This window comes from Geotrypetes seraphini, chromosome 4, assembly GCF_902459505.1.
Source record: "Geotrypetes seraphini chromosome 4, aGeoSer1.1, whole genome shotgun sequence".
Classification (NCBI taxonomy): Eukaryota; Metazoa; Chordata; class Amphibia; order Gymnophiona; family Dermophiidae; genus Geotrypetes; species Geotrypetes seraphini.
The window spans coordinates 300,275,843-300,299,543 of record NC_047087.1 but is presented as its reverse complement, the minus strand read 5'-3'; the positions used below and the strand labels follow the sequence as shown (position 1 = coordinate 300,299,543).

The following is a 23,701-nucleotide window of genomic DNA, read 5'->3' as shown; positions in this document are numbered from 1 at the left end:
AAATTCTAAGGAAATTAAGGATAAGTCAGAATACAGATGTTCGATTGATTTTTGGTTTAAAAAAGAACGGCCATAATAGTCCACATTATCGTTTACTTCATTGGCTGCCTTTGGAGGCAAGAGTATTACTCAAATTTTCCTGTATCTGCTTTAAGCTGATATCAGGATTGTCTCCAGCTTACCTTTTTCCTCATTTTCTGTTGCATAGACCATCAAGAGAAACTAGAAACTTCTACTTATTTGCTTATCCAAAAATTAATGGGTGTAGATATAAGACCTCCTTAGATAGGACCCTAGCATTTCAAGCTACAACAATCTTGGTTTGGTAAATGTATTCAGCAAGCTAGGTTATCCTATTGCAGTTTTCGGAAATTAATTAAGACCACTTTGTTCGATAAGTTTATTACTTAGTGAATTTTATTATTGAAATTCTGTTTTACAAATATTTGTATCTTTTACTGTATTATTGTATTTCGCTGATTCTCCAGCTCTTTTTGGTGTAAACCGCCTAGAACTTTTGGTTATGGCGGTATAAAAGAATAAAGTTATTATTATTATTAATAAAATCTTAATTTTTTTTTTGTAGATGTACCCTCAGTGCAAAAGTAAAAGCTATCGGGGCTCAGGAGAACCAAAGTTCCAGGCTTAAACCTATATATGAGAGGCCCTATCTCAAGCCTCTTTAGTACCATCACAGGTGTACACCTTGTGCTTATAAATAATAATAATAGGGAACCCACTAATGAGTGTTTCTGTGGCCAATAATTAACAACACAAAACTGAAATCCGTCAAACTAAATATGTGCTCAAACCAGCGATTTCATAGCATAACATCGTGCTTATAGACCGCCTAACTAGAAGTTCAATGTGGTTAACAAAAAATTAATAATAAAATCACATAAAGGACGCCTAGAACTATTTGGCCAAATACTTTGAGAAAAAGTAGGTTTTCAAATGGGTTCTAAAGTGTTTGTAGGAACAAGCTCTACGTAACAACGGACAAAATTCTTTGTCTTAGGAAGCTGCCTGAAATGCTAGTGTATGATCCCAAAATTTCTTACTTTTACAACCTTAAACCGATGGAAAAATGAACAGAGCATGAGGTCTTCTACTGTATTTGTAAGATGCTATAAGAAATCTATCAGTCATATAGAAGCTGAGGAGCTGTTTAGAGGTTGGAGAAATGGGCTAAGAGCTAAGAACAGGCTTTCCAATTCTGCTTCTATAACTGATGTTTCTCGTTGATCTTGGTTAAGCCACTTTCCTCTTCCTGAACTTTCTGTATAAAATGGTTGCATGTGTGTCTATGTGATGAGTGGTGCTTTGTTGGCAACCATGGATGTAAAGAATTAAGGCCAGTACTGGGCAGACTTGCATGGTCTGTGTCTCGTATATGGCAAGATGGTTTGGATAGGCTGCATTGGGCTTCGATGGCAATTTCTGTAGTTGGAACCTAAGTCAAGTGCTGGGTAGACTTCTGCAGTCTATGTCCCAGAAATGCAAAAAAAAAGACACATGCTAACTGGTTAGTGCACAGATCGCAGGTGAACCCTTACCTACATGATGTAAATGTGCATGAGTCGAGTCTCTTTCATTTGAAAGGAAACGCTGCAATGAGAGGGCATAGGATGATGGTAAGAGATGATAGGCTCAGGAGTAATCTAAGGAAATACTTTTTTGCAGAAAGGGTGGTAGATGCATAGAACAGTCTCCTGGAAGAAGTGGTGGAGACAGAGACTGTGTCTGAATTCAAGAGAATGTGGCATCTCTTAGATAGAGGAAGAGATAATAGTTACTGCAGAAGAGAAGACTGGATGGGCCATTTGGCCTTTATCTGCCATCATGTTTCTATAGCCATAAAGTTCTATGACATCACAATGTAAGTGTTAAGAGCCTTAGCTTGTAACAATAATGCTCTATGACCTCACAATTACATTACATTAGTGATTTCTATTCCGCCATTACCTTGGTTTTTCTTTTGTTTGACGTCTCTGATTGGGGGATGCGTGAACGGTTTGTGGGTTTTCCTATGTCTGGTTGAGGTAGTTTGGATTAGGCGGTTGTTTATTTAGGCTGGGCTGTCTCTGTTTATGGTTTTAAATAGTAGGCAGTAGAATTTAAATAGTACTCTTGCTTGTATTGGGAGCCAGTGTGAGTTGAGGTATGCCGGCGTGATGTGGTCGTGCTTCCTTAGTGAATAGATAAGTCTTAGCGCTATGTTTTGAACTGTTTGTAGTTGTTTTAACATGGTTGCGGGGCAGGGGAGATAGAGTATGTTGCTGTAGTCTAGAACACAGTTCTTCAACCGCCGGTCCGCAGGAAATTTTTGCCGGTCCGCGCAGGGCCGGCAAGATTGACTCATTTCAACTTCCTGCCGGTCCGCGCAGGGCCAGCAAGATCAGCATCTGAAGCGTGCGCTGGGCCGGAGAGATCTTGGGGAGCATCCGACAGTGCCTTTCTCTCCTCTCTGCAGCTTTCCTTTACTTCCCAGTGCAATGATTCACGAAGGCAGCCTCGGGGCTTTTGCTGAGTCGCGGCTGCCTCTGATGATGCAACTTCCTCTTTCCTCAGAGGCGGCGCGACCCAACAAAGGACCCGAGGCTGCCTTCGTGAAATGCTGCGCTGGGAAGTAAGAAGAGCTGCTGGCTAGGGAGAAAGCCACTATCAGAAGCTGCTGGGCAAGGGAAAAAAAGGGACAGCTGCTACTGGAGAGGGAGAGGGAAAAGGAGAGATGCTTCTGGGAGGGGAGGAGGGAAAGGAATCTGGGAAGCTGCTGGGCAAGGAAAAAAAAGGGACAGCTGCTACTGGAGAGGGAGAAGGAGAAGGAGAGATGCTTTTGGGAGGGGAGGAGGGAAAGGAATCTGGGAAGCTGCTGGGCAAGGAAAAAAAGGGACAGCTGCTACTGGAGAGGGAGAAGGAGAGATGCTGCTGGGAGGGGAGGAAGGGCAGAGAGTTACTGCTGGACAGGAGGAGGAGGGAAGGGAGAATGAAAAAAGGAAGGAAACAGCTGGCAGAGAGATTAGAGGAGGGGAAGGGGAGACACAGGCATGAGAAAGTAGAGAGATTGATGATAGGAAGGGGTCAGCAGAAAAATAAGCAGAGGGACAACGATGATAGATCTGGTGTAGGAGAGATAAAAATGAAGAGAGCAGTGAAGCTGGAATGAATCATGTAAAAAGGAGAGAGGGGGCACAAGCTGGATGGAAAGGGGAGAGGGGCATAGAAAGAAGACAGATACCATATGGAAGGGGGAGAGGACAGACAGTGGATGGAAGGGGCAGATGCTGGATTGAAGAGACAGAGAGGGCATACGCTGGAAGGAAGAGAGTGAAAAAAAGATTGAAAGCAGAAACCAGAGACGATAAAAGGTAGAAAAAAAATAATTTTATTTCTATTTTGTGATTAGAATATATCAGATTTGAAATATATATCCTGCTAGAGCTGGTGTTAGACATAACTGGGGACTGCAAAACCCAGGCAGTGCTTCTTTAGCTTCCAGCTGGCTTAGGGCGCTCTCTGACCAGGGGGCAGTTGCCCTAGTTGCACTCCCCTAAAACTATTCCTGTCATGTGTCACTTCAGTATTCTGTTAGCATGATATTTCTGTGTAGCATTCTGTAATAATTTGGCTTGTTCAGTTTTCTTGATAGTAGAGGGGATATATGTGAAGGGGAGGGGAGACAGGGGTTTTGTTGATCCTTGCTCTGTATTATTTGCATTTATAAAATGACAATTCTACAGAATATTGTTTCTTTTTATACTTTAATAAAATACATTCAATATAAAATCATAACTGAGGTTTGTGTGGATGGGATCAGATGATTTGTGGGGACCGAGCTCACGGAGATGGGGCGGAAACGGGGTTTTTAAATTTTAGTCCTAGTAATTCTTTTTTTTCTGCCGGACCACGGGTGTAAAAAATTTGAAGAACACTGGTCTAGAAGACCTAGGACTAGGGACTGGACCAAGAGCTGGAATTGTGTGCCTTAAGTTTCTCATGACTGCAAATGATTTTTGTATTGTTTTGTTGATTTGTGGTTGCATGGTACAGCATCTGTCTATCGTCATTCCTAGAAGTTTTAGAGTGGATTATATGGGGTATGTGATTGAGTTTATTACAGGATTTGTTATGGTTGGGGTTTTATTATTTTTGCGGAGAATGAATTTTGTCTTGTCTGGGTTCAGTTTCAGTTTATGATTTTTCATCCATGTTGCAGGTGTAAAGAGCCTTAGCCAATAGGGAGAGGAGGAGATAGTGGATGTTGCAGATGGGCAGACTGGATGGGCCATTTGGCCTTTATCTGCCATCATGTTTCTATGTTTATATATGTGGACATTTTTCAAAAAGGCTGTGCAGTGCTGGCAACATTAGTGCATAGTCATTAATAGAAAAAGACAATTTTTATGGCTACAGTAGAAATGGCCTTAGCCTGTGGGAAAGACCCACATAAGGGCATGCCAACTCCACTTTTTACTGCAGCTTAGTAAAAGGAAATGGGACTTGTATACTGGAGAGACAGGGGAGATATGATTCAGACGTTCAAATACTTGAAGGGTATTAACGTAGAACATAATCTTTTCCAGAGAAAGGAAAATGGTAAAACCAGAGGACATAATTTGAGGTTGAGGGGTGGTAGACTCAAGAGCAATTTAAGGAAATTCTACTTTACGGAGAGGGTGGTAGATGCCTGTAATGCGCTCCTGAGAGAGCTGGTGGAGAGGAAAACGGTGACGGAGTTCAAAGAAGCGTGGGATGAACACAGAGGATTTAGAATCAGAAAATAATATTAAAAATTGAACTAAGGACAGTACTGGGCAGACTTGCATGGTCTGTGTCTATATATGGCCATTTGGTGGAGGATGGGCTGGGGAGGGTGTAGATGGCTTGGAGGGTGTAGATGGGCTGAAGTAGGTTTTAATGGAGATTTTGGCAGTAGGAACCCAAGCACAGTATCGGGTAGAGCTCTGGATTCTTGCCCAGAAATAGTTAAGAAGAAAAAATTAAAAAAAATTTAAATTGAATCAGGTTGTGCAGACTGGATGGACCATTCGGGTCTTTATTTGCCGTCTTCTACTATGTTACTATGTTACTGTATGGTTACATATTCAGAGTGGTTTTACATATATCGTTAGGTGCTGTTGACTCGTGCTTGAGTCCTAGCGATTTGATGATATCATCTTTTCACAGCAAAATCTAGAAGTAGATTGTTGGGTCTTTCTTCTGTTTAATATGAATTCAATGTTGTCGCATCAGATGCAATCTTCTGCTGCTGCCGAGATGGGTGGTACTCTGACATCTCCACTAAAACCTGTCTGCCTGGGGAGGCCCTGCTGGCAGCAGAACTACCAATAGCAGAGCTTTCAGCTTTACATATATGTTCAAGGCCTGGTGGCATGACAAGCCCATGTACCATAACTGTACATTCATACAGGTACTTATTTTATACCTGGAGCAATGAAGGACTAAGTAACTTGCCCAGGGTCTCAAGGAGCAGTGCTGGGATTTAATCCCACAACCTCAGGGTACAGAGGCCGCAGCTCTACCACTAGGACACTCCTTACCTCAAAGTTAAACTACTTGTATTTTTTGTATTTGATTTTAATAAGCTGAAATAGATTTCAAATGTTCTATTTGCTCTAGGGTTAATTTACTGGCTTCCCCCCAATTATATTCTATAAAAATAGTAAGTAAGGGAGGGCAGACGGACCCCATGCATACCTATAAGCTCACTACTGTAGGTGCAAAATAATAAAGCTGAGAACGAAAATGCTAATTGCACTCCTGACATTTAATGCTGCAAACTGGGAAAATTAAACCCAACTCAAGCTTGCTAAAGTCACATAAGCAAAGGAGAAATCTATGCAAGTTCTGACATTTGCATGTCTAAAAATAAAACAGCCTGAGAAGCACTCAAACACAGAATGTGACAGGTCCAACATTATCAGTGCAAAGGTATTTCAAAATCTTCTCTAAGAGGGGCATGTTGAAATCTTGTCATTAGGTATTTGTGCTAATTAAGGTCATAATCAGCACAAATTCCTGCTTGCCGGTTACGCCAGAAGACGTATGAGGAGAGACTGGAAGCCCTGAATATGTCTACCCTAGAGGAAAGGAGAGACAGGGGAGATATGATTCAGACGTTCAAATACTTAAAGGGTATTAACGTAGAATAAAATCTTTTTCAAAGAAAGGAAAATGGTAAAACCAGAGGACATAATTTGAGGTTGAGGGGTGGTAGATTCAGGGGCAATGTTAGGAAATTCTACTTTACGGAGAGGGTGGTGGATGCCTGGAATGCGCTCCCGAGAGAGGTGGTGGAGAGTAAAACTATGACTTGAGTTCAAAGAAGCGTGAGATGAACACAGAGGATTTAGAATCAGAAAATAATATTAAATATTGAACTAAGGCCAGTACTGGGCAGACTTGCACGGTCTGTGTCTGTGTATGGCTGTTTGGTGGGGGATGGGCTGGGGAGGGCTTCAATGGCTGGGAGGGTGTAGATGGGCTGGAGTAAGTCTTAACGGAGATTTTGGCAGTTGGAACCCAAGCACAGTACCGGGTAAAGCTTTGGATTCTTGCCCAGAAATAGCTAAGAAGAAAAATTAAAAAATATATATATAAATTGAATCAGGTTGGGCAGACTGGATGGACCATTCGGGTCTTTATCTGCCGTCATCTACTATGTTACTATGTTACAATTGTGGGCTCCTTTTACTAAGCTGCGTTAGCGGTTTTAGCGCATGCAGCATTTTTAGCGCACGCTAAACCCACGCTAAGCGGCTAGAACTAACGCCAGCCGAATCCTGGCCTTGAGGTCTAGTGCGCGTGGCAATTTAGCACGCGCTATTTGGTGCGTTAAAGCCCCAACGCGGCTTAGTAAAAGGAGCCCTGTGCGTTGCTCCCTTCTATCGAGAGCTTCGTTGGTTACCCGTTGAGGCTCGGATGAAATTTAAATTCGGCCGCTTCTGTTACAAAGTCCTAACCGGCTTGGTATCTAACTATTTAGCAGATTCATTCTCCATTGCTCAGTCTACGCGTTTCCGAAGTTCCCAGGGCCTTTTTAATTTCCCATCGGTTAAAGGTCGTCAGTTTAAAAAAATACCATCAACGCCTTCTTTCCTTTCAAACTGCTTTCTGGGATAAACATAAGAACATAAGAATTGCCGCTTCTGGATCCATCCTGCTCATGTTGCAGCCCCCAGGTCAAAGACCAGTGCTCTAAATGAGTCCAGCCTCACCTGCGTACATCCCAGTTTAGCAGGAACTTGTCCAGCTTAGTCTTGAAACCCTGGAGGGTGTTTTCCCCTACAACAGATTCCAGAAGAGCGTTCCAGCTCTCCACCACTCTCTGGCTGAAGAAGAACTTAAAGCATTTGTTATTGAATTCTACATCGTATCAACATTGTAGGAAGCAGCTTAAGACTTATCTGTTTTCTAATTAGTGAGAAACGGACATACTGTACTTCCTTTATAGCAGTGGTCTCAAGCTTGCGGCCCACCAGGTCCTATTTTGAGGCCCTCGGTATGTTTATCATAATCACAAAAGTAAAATAAAACAGTTTCTTGATGATATGTCTCTTATGTATAAATTACAATATTATTAAGAATAAGCCAAAAAGAACGATTTATTAACTATAAAGAGTTTTACCTCATGCAAAATTGTGATTTCTTTAATGAGACATTAACTATTTTTTCTGAGGCCCTCCAAGTACCTACAAATCCAAAATGTGGCCCTGCAAAGGGTTTGAGTTTGAAACCACTGCTTTATAGTTTATTATTAACTTTGTTAACCGCATAGAATTTACCGCTTATGCGGTATAGAAATTGATTATTATGTTATGTTATGTCTATTTACAAGGGTGGCCCAAAAAATATCCTTAGGCCTAAAATTGCTTTCCACAGATTGATTGCCAATTGACTGTTCATATTTCACAGTACAATTTCAGTCAAACATTTATTTAATCTCTCAAGACTCAAATGAGGGGTTTGCCTGGGTAGCACTTGAATCTGCCTAGATGCAAGCTGAGAAGAAGCATACTGCCAGAAGGAATGATTGGTGTTCTGTGTACTCTTCCTGCTTCTGAATCATCTAAAAGTTGAGATTGATGAACTTAATGTGGACTTTAGATATGAACAGCAGAGAAAGAAGAAGAAAAACAGCACCAAAACTATGCAGGAGTCCAAGGTGAAGATCCAGTTAATTTACTGGATAAGAAATGCAAGGTGTGGCCATGATTCACCTAAACCTGCAATTAAGCTCTAGAATTTGTTGGCAGAGAATGCAATAAAAGCAGTTAGCTTAGCAGGGTTTAAAAATAAAAATTGGGATAATTTCCTAAAGAAAAACCCATAAATAAACCATTATGAAGATGGCCTTGGGAAAATCCACTGCTTATTTCTAGGATAAGCAACATAAAATCTTGGGATCTTGCCAGGTGCATGTGACCTGGATTGGTCATTGCGGGAAACAAAACTTGATGGACCTTCAGTCTGTCATTGCATGTGTTTTTATGTTCTTAATGCTATAAGGCACATGTATAAAGATCTTCAAGACCAATTAATATATCTGTCTAGTCAATCATACATTGATTGCCAAAGTACTTGATCAGCAGTGGTGACTTTGCAATAAATTGATGGTGAACTATACAGTATATTAATTGGTCTTGAAAGTCTTTATAAGTATAGTAGGTGTGTCTTCAGCTGGTTTAGGCATAGCATAGACACATCCAGTGTTTCCTGTCTAATAAATTAACTGAATCTTCACCTTGGACTCCTGCATAATTTCAGTTCTATTTTTAATCTTTCTTTGGGTTTTTTTTTTTGTGAAGAGCAGTGAAGTGCATTTGTTAGTGCACATTTGGTTTCATTAGCATGCCTAAAAAACTAGCAGTTGCAAAATCAGTTTATTGCATGCTGACTTACAAATTTAAAAAAAACATATGATTGATTTACATGTGTTAAAAGTTCTAATGCACATTAAAATTGCTCTTGTTAAATCTTCATGTTTGAAATAAGCCATTAAAAAAGTGAAGAACAATGCGCTGGAGAAAATTCAAACCAATATAAAGGTTTTATGTATGTAAAGGCATGGACCTCAGAGACCTTTTGAAGCCACAATGATTGAAGAATCAGGCTATCAGAACAAAGGTCAAGTCTCAATCATTGGTCCCCAAATGTTTAACTCTATCAATTCAATCACTTTCAGTAAACTTTAACACATTCCACTTAAAATAGAAATGAACAGCAAAAAAAGACAGTGCTTTAACATTTAAAGGCACTTATCTTAGTTCACCGGTCAGCACTCAATATTAAATGCCTGATTACTTTGGGCTTCATCAGGAGCAATGCTGATTTTGAGGCTTTCATTCCGAATAATGGTGTCCTGGAATTAGGACAATCTCTGAAAATGGACGTAATTCGGGTTTGTCTGCACACATGCCTAATGAACGGATTCCTTCAATTTTGCATCTGTGAGATAAATGAATAGTACAATGCAGCTTCTGTAATGTTCTGGCAATCTGTGGTCATCCCATCAGCAACCCCCTACTGATTTTGGCAAAGCACTCTAGAGGGTTGCCATGGAAACATGAGATGCTGCAGAATGCTTGAACATTAGGCAAGCAAGCATGGTGGGTCTGAGTTTGCTAGGGATGATGTACATTTGAACATCAACTTTACTCCTGATGCAGCGTTGGCGAAACAAGGCCTTTGGCCAAAGCCTGTTGTCTTTCTGATATCGAACTTATTGATTTAAAGATCTGTTCCTCTCTATTTAGAGCAGTGGGCTCAAACTCAAACCCTTTGCAGGGCCACATTTTGGATTTGTCGGTACTTGTCATAGAACTTTATGGTTATAGAAACATAGTAACATGATGGCAGATAAAGGCCAAATGGCCCATCCAGTCTGCTCATCTGCAGCATCCACTATCTCCTCCTCTCCCTATTGGCTAAGGCTCTCAACACCCGCATCTCCTCTTCCCATAGGCCAAGGCTCTCCACACCTGCATTGTGAGGTCATTGGAGGGCCTCAGAAAAAAATAGTTAATGTCTTATTAAAGAAATGACAATTTTGCATGAGATAAAACTCTTTATAGTTTATAAATCGTTCTTTTTGGCTTAGTCTTAATAATAATATTGTCATTTATTTTATTTATTTATTTTTAAAATTTCTATACCGTTTTTATCCACACGGTTTACAAGGAGTTACATACTTAAAAAGTTAAGAATCCATACAAAATAAGAAAATAAAACAGACATATTCAGTCTAACATAAAATCAATTGCCTAGAAAATGCATCAATGCCATCGAAACATACGTATTCAGTCTAACTTAAAATCATTTGCTCAAAAAAATACTTCAACGAATAGTTGGGTATTCAACATTTTCCTAAAGGAATTCTGCTCTCCACATTGTCTAATCTGGCCAACAAGGCCATTCCTGCATAACTTGACTCCTGCACAAGTAAAAGTCATGGCATTTGTATCTACATGTTGAGGGTTGGCCTTTGTTTTCAACAATGCCGCCCCTACAGAACGTAAGGATCTTTGTGGTTGGTAACGAGACATCATGTTCTTAAAAATTTCAAGCATCGTACCATATAGAAATTGATGACAAAGCATGATTGCTTTGTACTGAATTCGAAACACAACTGGCAACCAATGCAGCTGTCGAAGATATGGAGTAACATGCTCATATCTTGATGTTCCAATTATTAGTCTGGCCGTGGCATTCTGGACCACCTGCAATGCCCTACACCAGTGTTTTTCAATCTTTTTACATCCATGGACTGGCAGAAATAAAAGAATTAATTTGTGGACCGGCAAACTACTAAGACTGAAATCAAAAAAACATTTCCGTCCCGTCTCTGTGAGCTTGGTCCCCGCAAACCATCTAATCCCATCCGCACAAGCCTCAGTTATGATTTTATATTGAACGTATTTTATTAAAGTATAAAAAGAAACAATATTCTGTACAATTGTCATTTTATAAATACAAATATACAGAGCAAGGACCAACAAAACCCCTGTCTCCCCTCCCCTTCACATATATCCCTTCTACTATCAAGAAAACTGAACAAGCCAAATTATTACAGAATGCTACACAGAAATATCATGCTAACATGATACTGCAGTCACACATGTCAGGAATAGTGTTAGGGGAGTGCCCTCCAGTCAGAGAGAGCCCTAAGCCAGCTGGAAGCTAAAGAAGCACTGCCTGGGCTTTGCAGCCCCAGTTATGTCTCTAGCAGGATATATATTTCAAATCTGATATATTCTAATGACAAAATAGAAATAAAATGATTTTTTTCTACCTTTTGTTGTCTCTAGTTTCCGCTTTTATCTTCTTTTCACTCTTTACCTTCCAGCGTCTGCCCTGTCTCTTCAATCCAGCATCTGCCCGTTCCATTCACTGTCTGCCCCTTCCAGAAATTGTCTGTCTCCCCCTGCCATCTCTCCTCTAGACCTCACCCCCCTTTGGTCTGGCATCCATCATCTTCCCTCTGTTCCCTCATGGTCTGGCATCTTTCTCCTTTCATCTCTCTTTCCATCCCCCCTGTGGTTTTTAGCATCTCTCTCTTCTCATTTCCTCTGCTCAGATCTGATATCTCTGTCTCCTTCCCCATTCTCTGGCATCTCTCTCTCCTCTCTCTCTTCCTTTTCTTTCTCTGGTCTTCCTTCTTTATTTTCTGCCTCCATCTAAATTAAATTATTTCTTATTATGCAGTCCTCAGTTTCCCTCTTTTCACTGTGTATCCACAGCATGCCAACCTTTTCCTTAACCCTTCCACTATCTCACTAATTCTATCTTCTTCTACCCATCTAGCATATGTCCTTTTTCTTTATCCCTCCTTCCATCCAGTATGTGTTCTCTTTCTCCACTTCCATTCAGCATTTGCTCTCCCTTTTCCCCACTTCCATCATCTGCCCCTTCTCCCCACTTCCATCATCTGCCCCCTTCTCTCAATCTCTGCATCCACCACAGGCCCATCTCTCTCCCTTCCTTTCATCTTTCTTTCCAATTTTGGCAACAAGATCGGCAATGCCCACCCCCCTGTGATGACACTCAAGTTCGTCAACGAGCCTCCTTCTCCCCCCGGCATCAACAGCACTTCAGATTGGCAACGTGGTGCTCAGTCCAAAGCTCCCCTCTTACTCGAACTGCCTGGGTGGAAACAGGAAGCTGAGTCAGAGGGAAGCTTTGGGCTGAGCACCGTGTTGCTGATCTGAAGTGCTGTTAATGCCGGGGGGGAGAAGGAGGCCCACTGCCGAACTTGAGGGCCGTCGCGGCAGGGGGGGAGGCCTGTTGCCGATCTTGAATTGCGTCGGGGGGGGGGGCGCCGATGCTGCTCATCGTCGTTGCAGCCCAGACGCTGCCGATGGCCCTACTCTGATCTTGCTGGCCCTGCGCGGACCGGCAGGAATTTTCTGCAGACTGGCACCGATCCGCAGACCGGCGGTTGAAGAACAGTGCCCTACACCTAGCCTTAGTTATTTCCAGGTACAGGACATTTATAGCTAAAGAGACATATGATAAAGAAACTGTTTTATTTTACTTTTAAGTTTATGATAAATATACCGAGGGCCCCAAAATAGTGCCTGGCGGGCCGCACGTGGCCCCTGGTGTGCGAGTTTGAGACCACTGATTTAGAGAGCCTTAGACGCTTTATGCTCCATTTGTGATCAGTGGTTTCTATTTGAAAATATTTGGGTTAGCGGTTTTTTAACCTGAGAAGTGTTTTTCTCCAGCTTTGAAGTATTTTTCTTCTCACGTTTTTTTCAGGCTTGGTTGAAGCTGTGCTTATAACTGCAAGGCTCCTGGTTAAACTCAGGTCTTTCTTCTCCTCTATAATTTGTGATATGAGTCCCTTCTTTCAATAATAATAATAATAACTTTATTTTTGTATACCGCAATACCACAAAACAGTTCAGAGCAATTTACAAGGAGATGAGAACTGTACATATGCAATGAAGGTACAGAGAATTAGTTATCAAGTGTATGGTATAAACCAGTGGCAATTACAAAATGATCCAATGACTGTTGCAAGGGGGGTGCAGAAAGGGGAAAGGAAAAACAACCGGGGAGGAAGGGTAGGGAGGGAGGCGAGGTTGGGATTATTAGTTTGGTAGGGGGGGCGGGGGTGTCTGTGTAAGGCCGTTTGGAGGAGGATGGGCAGGGGAGGGCTTCAATGGCTGGGGGGTGTAGATGGGCTGGAGTAAGTCTTAACAGAGATTTCGGCAGTTGGAAGCACAGTACCGGGTAAAGCTTTGGATTCTCGCCCAGAAATAGCTAATAAGAAAAAAAAAAAAAAAAAATTTAAATTGAATCAGGTTGGGCAGACTGGATGGACCATTCGGGTCTTTATCTGCCGTCATCTACTATGTTTACTATGTTTATCAAAGAGGTATGATTTGAGAGATTTCCTGAAGGATTGATAAGTTGGGGCAAGAGAGATGAGGGTGGACAAGCAGTCGTGTGGATTTTTCTGCATTATTGTTGATTGATTATTACCACTCTGGTCCTTATAATTATCCTCTGGTTTCAACTACCTCGATATTGATTGGGCAAATGTAGCATCAGGGCATGCTAAGGAGATTAAATTCCATGGTGAAATCAAGGACTGACTTTATGGGGCAGCAGATTCAGGAACCGACAAGAGGTGAAGCAATTCTAGATCTCAGTTGAGCAATTCTGGATCTTAGGGCTCCTTTTACTAAGCTGCATTAGGGCATTAACACGTGGAATAGCACGCGCTACAATGCCCCAGGCGCTAGACGTTAACGCCAGCATTGAGTTGGCGTTAGTTCTAGCTGCGTAGAGCGGGTTTAGCTTGCGCTACAAACGCCATCACAGCTTAGTAAAAGGAGCCCTAAGTGAAGCAATTCTACATCTTAGTGGATCGCATGAATTGGTGTGGTAGGTAACGGTGCTGGGGCCGCTTGCAAGCAGTAATCATACCATGATCACATTTGATAGAATCCCTGGAATAAGTTCACACAGGAAGCTGGACGGAAGTGACGTCATCTCGCAAATGGCTGAGTAAAACAGGAGCTCCGTCGGGCTTCTGTGTATACTAGCGCTTGGCGCTTCCAAAGTGCGCGTTTTTGCCATCACCTTCGCCTGCACCGGCTCCCTTTTCTATGGCCACTCGAAAGCGCCTGGAAAAATTTAAGTTCTTCGGCGATCCGCCGGAGAAATCGGCTCCGGAGGCGGCGGGCAGCATGGGGGACAGAGAGAAAAAAAAAATGGCGACCGGACCAGCGACTCAATCGGAGTCGGAAGATGAGGGTATTCCCGATCAGAGGAGAGAGGTTGGTGATGCGCCCCAGAAGACTATAACAGACTGGTTTAAGGAGCTCAAGGCAGATATTAATGGGGTGCGGAGTGACGTGAGAGCGGCGATAGCGGAGCTGCGGGCAGAGGTCGGCGAGCTGGGAGCCAGAGTAACAGCAACAGAAGACCACGTGGCTACCCTGAATACGGTGGTGACAACTACCACAGAAGATTTGGCTCGCCTGTCCTCTGAACTGCGGGACCTCCAGACTCAAGTTGAAGATCTGGAAAATAGGTCACGGCGCTGCAACCTACGCTTTAAGGGCATCCCTGAAACGGAGGAGTACAAGGATTGCAAGGCGGTGGTACGGGACTTCTGTGAGCATTTGTTGAGAGCTGATGGGGCTGACCTGCCTGATAATATGATTCTGGTGCGGGCCCACCGCAGTCTGGGAGCTGCACGAGCTCAGAACACGCGTGATATCATTGCGTGCTTTGGAGAATTCACATTGAAGGAACGGATCTTGCTGGCTGGCCGGCGACAGGCCACACTCCGGTGGAAGGATATGGCGGTGGGTGTATTTCAAGACCTAGCGTGGTCTACATTGCAGAAGCGCAGGGCATTCAAAGATGTCACCTCTGCCCTGCGCACTGGGGGCCATAAATACCGCTGGCTTTTCCCCTTTGGGATGTGGATGACTGTTAATGGGGCATCCCGGAGGGTGAGTACAGTGTCGGAAGCCTGGGCGGAGATGCGAGCCTTGGGATGCGGGACATCGCAAGTGGAAGATCGGCCCCCTGCAGTAGCATCTACATCAGCACAGGGTGCCTCATGGAGCACGGCATTGCGGTCCGGGAAGAAACCAGCGAAACCTCCCTCCTGACTGAGCTTGGACATTGCCCTGCTTTTGCAGGGAGGGAGTTGATCCCTTGGCTTTCGGGGAGCCTGCATACATATGTTCGGTGGTGTTGGAGATTCTGGGGGCTTCCTGAGCTCTCACTGTTGTCTGATTTTCTCTAACGCACTGTATATTATTCCAGGAAATGTTGTACTGGATCATAATTGTTTGATGTTGGGAGACAGGGGGGGTATTTGGCGGGGTTGAAAGGGGCTTGGTGAGTGTGGGGAATGTTTGAGATTTGAACGTAGGTGGGGGGGGGGGAGAGTGGCGTTTGGAATATAAGAGTGTGGTTTTACGCCTTGGGGGATTCAATGCTTCTGAAAGTGGGATACATGCCTTTGGGAGGGATAGCACTTTCTGTCAGCTGGCGAATCCTAATCTACAGGGTTCGAAGCAGCGTAGGGGTGGGGGGCGGGGGGAGGGGTTGGGGGGAGTTCAGGTGGGAGGGGGGGAGGGGGAGGGTAGAGGAGAAGCTGTTTACTATAGGTTCGTGGAATGTTAATGGACTTAATAGTCATGGGAAGCGTAGTATTGTGGCTAAGGAATTGAATCGCATGCAATGGGATGTTTGTTTACTTCAGGAAACACATTTGAGGCCTCGAGATGTGGGGGTTTTAAAATCACGCTATTATGATCAGATTTGGACCCACCAGGGGTCGACCCCAGGGAGGAAGGTGGGGGGTTTGGCCATTCTGGTACGAAAGGGCTTGGGGTTGGTGGTCGATCATGTCTATAGGGATGGTGCAGGGAGATGTTTGGCTCTTGTGGCTACGTTGCAGGGTTGTACAATTACCCTTATCAATTTGTACGGCCCCAATAAGGGTCAAGCTAGCTATTTTGGGTCTATCAAAGAAGAACTGGTTAGTTTTGCAAAGGGGTCGGTGTATCTCGGGGGGGATTTTAATGTTACACCTGATGTTACTCTGGATCATTCTGGGGGTGGGACTAGGTCTCCGTCCAGGGCTGCTAGACGGGCTTTACTGTCTCTATTCTCTTCTCTGGGCTTGGTGGATAGCTGGAGGTTGTTGCATCCTACACAACGCACTTATACCCACTACTCACATGCACATAAATCATACGCACGCATAGATGGGTTGTTGGTCCACCGCAATTCGTGGGGAGGGATTCGCCAGGCGGAAATTGGATCTATTCAAATTTCTGATCATGCGCCTGTGTGGGTAACTAGTGTGGGGTACTGGACAGGGGAGGGATGCCGTTTCTGGAGACTTAATGAATCTCTATTGAAAGATCCAGCTGTGGTCCGGGAGGTGTATGATACTGTGGACCAATACCTTCAGATTAATGACAATGCTACGGTTACTGATGCGATATTGTGGGATGCCCTGAAGGTGGTAATACGGGGTATCTTTATCAAATGGGGTGCTCGTCGTAAGCGCTTCAGGGCTCAGCGCAACCTGAGGTTAAGGGAACAATTGGAACGGTTGGGGAGGCTGCACCAGAGACACCAGGACCCCTTAATATATGAACAATTAGTTAAGGCACGGGCAGAGCTCTCCCTACTGCAGATGGAGGACTATGAGTTTTTGAGGACACGTTTGCGGCAATCGGTCTATGAATATAATAATACACCTGGATCTCGCTTGGCTCGGTTGATTAAGCTGAAACAGGCGAGAGCGGCTATTACTCAGATACGGGATGCAGGAGGGACGGTGCATCGGACTGACTCAGATATTAGATCAGATTTTCTTAATTTTTATTCTGATTTATACAGACCCTCACAGGGGCGAGATCCGGCTGCTATTGAACAATACCTTTCACAGATGCGGCTTCCTCGACTTTCGGATGAGGACAGGGAATTGCTCAATGGGCCTATAGAGTTAGGGGAGGTCTTGGGAGTCATTGCTGAGTTGAAGTTAGGGAAATCGCCGGGCTTGGATGGCTATACTAATCAGTTTTATAAACTTTTCCGGGAGGTCCTGGCTCCGTTGCTGGTTCGGGTTGCGAACGGGGTGAGGGATGGCTCTTCGTTACCGTCCACCATGGGGGAGGCTGGGATTTCGGTCCTACTTAAACCAAACAAAGATCCGATGGGCTGCGGGTCTTACCGACCGATTTCGTTACTAAATACTGATGCAAAAATCCTTGCTAAAGTGTTGGCCCTTCGGTTGGGGAAGGTATTGCCGTCTTTGGTACACTTGGATCAATCTGGATTTGTGCATAATAGACGGGTAGGTGATAATATTAGACGCACTTTACACCTTATGTGGGCTGCTCAGCGGACATCTGCTAAAGTAGCTTTTCTGTCGATTGATGCCGAGAAGGCTTTCGATCAGGTTGATTGGACTTTTTTATGGCAGGTGATGTCGAAGATGGGGTTGGGAGTTTTCTTTTTGGCATGGGTACAGGCCTTTTATGCAGCTCCAAAAGCTACTGTGTGTATTAATGGGATTTATAGCGACTTTTTTTCCATTGCGAGGGGTACTCGACAGGGGTGCCCTTTATCTCCTCTGTTGTTTGCCCTTTCTATGGAGCCTCTGGCCATTCGTATTCGGGAACATGATGACTTGATGGGGTTACAAATAGGAGATATTGAACATCGTATTGCACTCTTTGCTGATGATGTGTTATTGTATGTTAGGGACCCGGAAGACTCGTTACCACTCTTAGTTGATCTCTTTTTAGAATATGGGCAGCTTTCGGGGTTCACGGTAAACATGGATAAATCTGAATTGTTGAATGTAACCCTGGGGGAGGAGGATCAGCGTCGTTTAGCTGCCCGGTTTCCTTTTCGCTGGGCTCCTGGGGTCATTCGCTATCTGGGAATTCGTTTACCGACCGATCTAACTCAATTGTATACAACTAACTATGCTAGAATTATTCAACAAGTTAGGACTGATATTCAACGCTGGAATGGGTTTTGGTTGTCTTGGTGGGGTCGCATTGCAGTGTTGAAAATGAATGTCTTACCCCGGTTGCTCTTTCTCTTTCAAACGTTGCCGGTCGCAGTCCCACATTTGGTATTGAAGCAATTACATGCTTTGTTTTTTCGCTTTATTTGGCAGGGGAAATCTCCTCGTATCTCTAGAGCTGCTTTGTGGGCAGCTAGGGATAGAGGGGGACGTGCGGTACCTAATTTATTGTGGTACTACCGGGCTGCACAGCTGCGGCTATTATTGGATTGGGAGATTGCTGATTTTAAGTTGGCGGTGCGTATTGAACAACATTTTGTGGGACGCCCATGTTTGAAACGTTGGCTTTGGTCCTCCTCTATTGATCTTGAGCGACTGGCGGTCCCAGGAAATCCGTTTTTGGAACATCTTCTGAGAGTGTGGGGGGTTACTAAACGGCGTTGGGGGGTTGGGGTGGGCCCCTCGATTCTTGGTGCAGTGCGCGGTGAGCCTCTGTTCCCGGCGGGTGGGGAGAGTTCTGTGTTTGTGCGGTGGGAACGGTTGGGGTTGGCTACCTTTCGAGATGTGCTTCAGAAGGGGGTCCTGGTGTCTTTTGAAACCTTCCAGATTAGTGCTGATTTGCCCAGGGGAGACTTTTTGGCTTATTCTCAGATACGTCATTTCCTTCACTCTCAAAAGTGGGATAGGGGACCCATTCAATCTCTAGATCCCTTCGCTCACTTGTGGGTCACTCTTCGGAACTTACCTAAACCCATTTCTGTTCTTTACCAATATATTCGGGGCTCCTTTTCCTTTCCGGCTCTCTATCAACGGGCTTGGGAGGTAGACTTGCACTGTACCTTTTCTGTTGAGGAGTGGTTTAGAATGCATATCGAAGTGGGAAAAGCCTCTTCTTGTGCACTTATTAAGGAAAATGCCTATAAAGTAACCATGCGCTGGTATTACACACCTGCCCGTCTCCATCGTATGTTTCCTACAGTATCTGCCTTATGTTGGAGATGTGGGGTGGATAGGGGGACCTTTTTACATATATGGTGGGATTGTCCAGTTCTAAAGCCCTTTTGGAGGACTGTTGTGGGATGTTTATCACAACTGTTACAGATTTTCTTGCCTTTTTCTCCACAGGGATGTTTATTAGGCCTTTATAATGTTAGTCTGTATTCTTGGCAGACAAAGCTCCGACGTTGGGGTTTGGCGGCAGCAAAATGTTTGATTGCTGCCCATTGGAAGCAGGGACTGGCACCTACTCATTTGGATTGGACTTCGAAGCTTCAGTTTATTGTTCAAATGGAATTATCTATTGCAAAGCGGCATGGGTATTATTATACTTACACCAGGACTTGGACGAGAATAATAGAAAAAATCGAATCTTTACACTGAGCTTTTTTTCTGGGGGGGGAGGGATTGTGTCCAGGGGGACTTCCCTGAAGAAACCACAGGGAGTCCCTCTCTGAGGGTAATACAGTTGGTAAGATGGGGGGGGGGGGTATTGTGGAGTTCTGATTGATGATAAGTATTGGGGGCTGTTTGGGTTCTGTTGGGAGAGATTTCTGCTGTTTGTACTGCTGGGGGAGCATTCTGTGACTTGGGAGTTTTTTGTATGCTTGCTCTCCTATCTGTTGATGTCCCTGATATTTATATTCTGGTTTGTATAATTTTCTCAAAACTTTTTCAATAAACATTTATTGATTAAAAAAAAAGTTCACACAGGAACTCCAATGCAACAGCATTTAACGAACTTAGCGGTACAAAAATGCTTTTTTACATTGTGGAAATTAAGAACCATAAAAAAATATTTTGATCCTTTATCGTTCAGTCTATTGGTGCAGGCATTAGTTTTATCTATTTTAGACTACTGTAACATCATCTGTTTAGGAGCACCCCAAAAAATTCTAAGGAAATTAAGGATAATTCAGAATACAGCTGTTCGATTGATTTTTGGTTTAAAAAAGAATGACCATCTTAGTCCATATTATCATTTACTTCATTGGCTGCCTTTGGAGGCAAGAGTATTACTCAAATTTTCCTGCATCTGCTTTAAGCTGATATCGGGATTGTCTCCAGCTTACCTTTTTCCTCATTTTGTGTTGCGTAGACCATCAAGAGAAACTAGAAACTTCTACTTATTTGCTTATCCAAAAATTAATGGGTGTAGATAGAAGACCTTCTTAGATAGGACTCTAGCATTTCAAGCTGGTAGGCAACAATATTGGTTAGGTAAATGTATTCAGCAAGCTATGTTATCCTATTGCAGTTTTTGAAAATTAATTAAGACCACTTTGTTCGATAAATTTATTACTTAGTAAGTTTTATTATTGAAATTCTATTTTACAAATATTTGTATTTTTTACTGTATTATTGTATTTTGCTGATTGACCAGCTCTTTTTAGTGTAAACCACCTAGAACTTCTGATTATGGCAGTATAAAAGAATAAAGTTATTATTATTATTATTATAAAAGGAGATTATGATAACATGAGGAAAATGGTAAAAAAGAACTTAGAGGAGCAGCTCAAAAAGTCAAAAATATACATCAGGCATGGATGTTATCCAAAAATACCATTTTGGAAGCCCAGACTATACATATTCCATGTAATATAAAAGGAGGAAGAAAGACCAAACGGGAATGGTTAATGAGTGAGGTGAAGGAAGCTATCAGAGCTAAAGAGAATCCTTCAGAAAGTGGAAGAAGGATTTGACTGAAAATAATTGTAAACAGAACAAGGAATGTCAAGTCAAATGTGAGGCATTAATAAGGAAGGCAAAGAGAGACCTAATGCTGTACATGCACTAGTTAATAATAATAATAATAATAATAATAGTTTATATACCGCAATACCGTTAAGTTCTATGCGGTTTACAAAAGATTAGTGGAGTACAAGTTGAATTAACTTAAGGGATGTGGGGAACAATGGGGAGAAAGGGCAAGGGAGGGGAAAGAGGGAAGTGGGTCAACTGTCTAGGTATTTCAGGAATAGTTAATGGTTGTATCTGTTTTTTTAATGATAAAATTATTATGTCTTTCTGTTAACTGAAAACTAATAAAAATATTCAACTGAAAAAAAGCAAAAAGCTGGGAAGAGAATCAGTTGTACCGCTAGACGACTGAGGGATAAAAGGGGCTCTTAGGGAAGATAAGGACAGAGCAGAGAGATTAAATTAATTCTTTGCCTTGCCCTTCACCGAGGAAGATGTGGGGTGTTAACGATGCCAGGGGGAAGATGGTACACTTCCCCCTCCGTATTCACGGGGGTTAGGGGCAGAGCCAGGCCGCGAATATTAAAAAAATGCAAATAATATTCGGGCCGGTTCTGCCCCTAACCCCCGCTTCCCCCCCCGGCTATTTTAAGCCCTGAAAGCCCCCCCCTTAAGCCTTACCTGGTGGTCTAGCGGGTTTTCAGGGCAGGAGCGATCTTCCCACGCTCCAGCCCCGTGCAGATCGCTCACAAGAAATGGCTGCCTTGAGCTCCCGTAGTCACTCGAGCCATTTCCTGTAAGCGATCTGCACGGGGCAGGAGCGTGGGAAGATCGCTCCTGCCCTGAAAACCCGCTAGACCACCAGGTAAGGCTTAAGGGGGAAGGGGGCTTATAGGGCTTAAAATAGCCCAAAAAAAGAAAAAAGTATTTTTAGGTCTAAAACCGCGAATAAGCAAATCCGTAGATACGGAATTCGCAAATACGGAGGGGGAAGTGTATTCAGTTTTGATGAATCAGAGAAAGTGGCAGGAGAGGCTCCTGCTGGGATAAACCAACATTCAATGGCACTTAACCGAGTTGTTCCACTGAATCTCGCCACTAACTGGCCCATTTCCCTAGTCATCTGTTAGGGCATTGTCCCACAAACTTTCTGAAGCCGCGGCTGGAGGGCATCCGGAAATGCACGGATGTTGACATGATGATGTCACGTGCATGTGTGATGTAATCACACTGACATCCATGCATGGGCAGAGCCTGCTCTTATTAAGCCGGGGGGGGGGGGGGAAGGGGTCCTGGAGGAGGAGAGGTATGGACAGGAGGAGAGATGCCGACTAACTGCTGACAGAGGCATGCCCTGAAAGCAGTCAGCCAGCGCCTCTCCTCTCCACCAATGTCTCACTGCACATCCAAAATCTCGCTGTGGCACACAGTTTGCAATACACTGCATTAAATTCTTGGGTGAAGCGCTAGGCTTTCACCTGCTAGTCTGGCTCTTTTGAATTGTTTGGCTGAAAAGCTCCAGCTAAGAGAGAGGGGGGAAAGGAAGGCAACCCGTATACTGCTTTTTTGTGGCTTCGGCATTTCAAAGTGATGGGCCCTGGAGGATTAAGTGACTTGCCCAGGGTCACAAGGAGCAGCACTGGGATTTGATCTGACAACCTGTGGGTGCAGAGGCAGAAGCTCTACCAGTGAGCCACACCTTCAGCCTGTCCCAGGATGGCAATTCTTACGTGAGCTAAGTATAGGACAATCAAGCCATTGTGACATCACTGATGAGGTTGGCTCTTAGGCATTGGTGGAATGAGGCATTATGACATCACAATCATTAGGCATTGGTGGAATGAGGCATTACGACGTCACAATCTCAGCTCTGGGATGTTGCTACTCTTTGGGATACTGGGCTTGATGAAAGGGAATGGGGACTTGTATAGTGCCTTTTTGTTGCTTTGGCACTTCAAAGTTGACATTTAAAGTGGTGGGCACTGGTGGATTAAGTGACTTGCTTAGGGTCACAAGAAGTAGCACTGGGATTTGATCTCACAACCTCAGGGTGCAGGGGCAGCAGCTCTACCAGTGAGCCACACCTTCAGCCTGTCCCAGGATGGCAATTCTTACGTAAGCCAAGTATAGGACAATGAAGCCATTGTGACATCACTGATGAGGTTGGCTCTTAGGCACTGGTGGAATGAGGCATTATGACATCACGATCATTAGGCATTGGTGGGATGAGGCATCATGGCGTCACAATCTCAGCTCTGGAATGTTGCTACTCTTTGGGATACTGGGCTTGATGAAAGGGAATGGGGACTTGTATAGTGCCTTTTTGTGGCTTTGGCACTTCAAAGCTTACATTCAAAGTGGAGGATTAAGTGACTAGCCCAGGGTCGCAAGGAGCAGCAATGGGATTTGATCTCACAACCTCAATCAGGGAGCCACAGACATTCCTCCATGGTGAAGTGGTCCTCAGAACGACCAAAAAAAAAAAGGCAAGGGGAGGGTCCTTTCAAGCCAAAGCAATCTTTATTCAAGAACGTCCTCACTCACAGAAATCAATAGAGGTGACGTGCTTTAAAAAGCAAGCTGAAGTCTTTACCTGTTGCCACGATCAGCCAGGGAGCAGTGTCCTTACTTGAGATGCTCCCTGACGTGTAAGGATTCTCCGACATCTGCAAGTGTAAGTGCAGGGAACAGAAAGGCTATAAAACGAAAGAGAAGTCGGTGGTTAATTGCATCATTGATCAGCACTATTTATATTACGCTGAGCAGACAGGAAAAAGAAGTGTTAACGAATGGTTATTACGGGCTGACTATGGAACTTTGAGCCCTATGTGCTAATCTGCAGAAACATTCACAGGTTAATACACACTTCTGTGATATTTACTTAGAACAGGGGGCAGCAACCTGTGGCCCTGCCCTTATGGAACTCTATGCCTTCATAGCTCCGAGAAGAATCTTCCTTGG

The 23,701-nt window shown here is 43.8% G+C and overlaps 1 protein-coding gene across 6 annotated transcripts in view; it reads right to left on the bottom strand.

Moving 5' to 3' along the window:
• The window catches only part of SORCS3 (sortilin related VPS10 domain containing receptor 3), a 1,299,528-nt gene that overhangs the window by 243,757 nt on the left and 1,032,070 nt on the right, over positions 1–23,701 (bottom strand). For all 6 annotated transcript variants that reach the window (XM_033941704.1, XM_033941705.1, XM_033941708.1 and 3 more), the window contains one exon: positions 23,334–23,436. In XM_033941704.1, the coding sequence (XP_033797595.1) occupies positions 23,334–23,436 (103 nt within the window). The remainder of the gene's footprint in view (positions 1–23,333; positions 23,437–23,701) is intronic.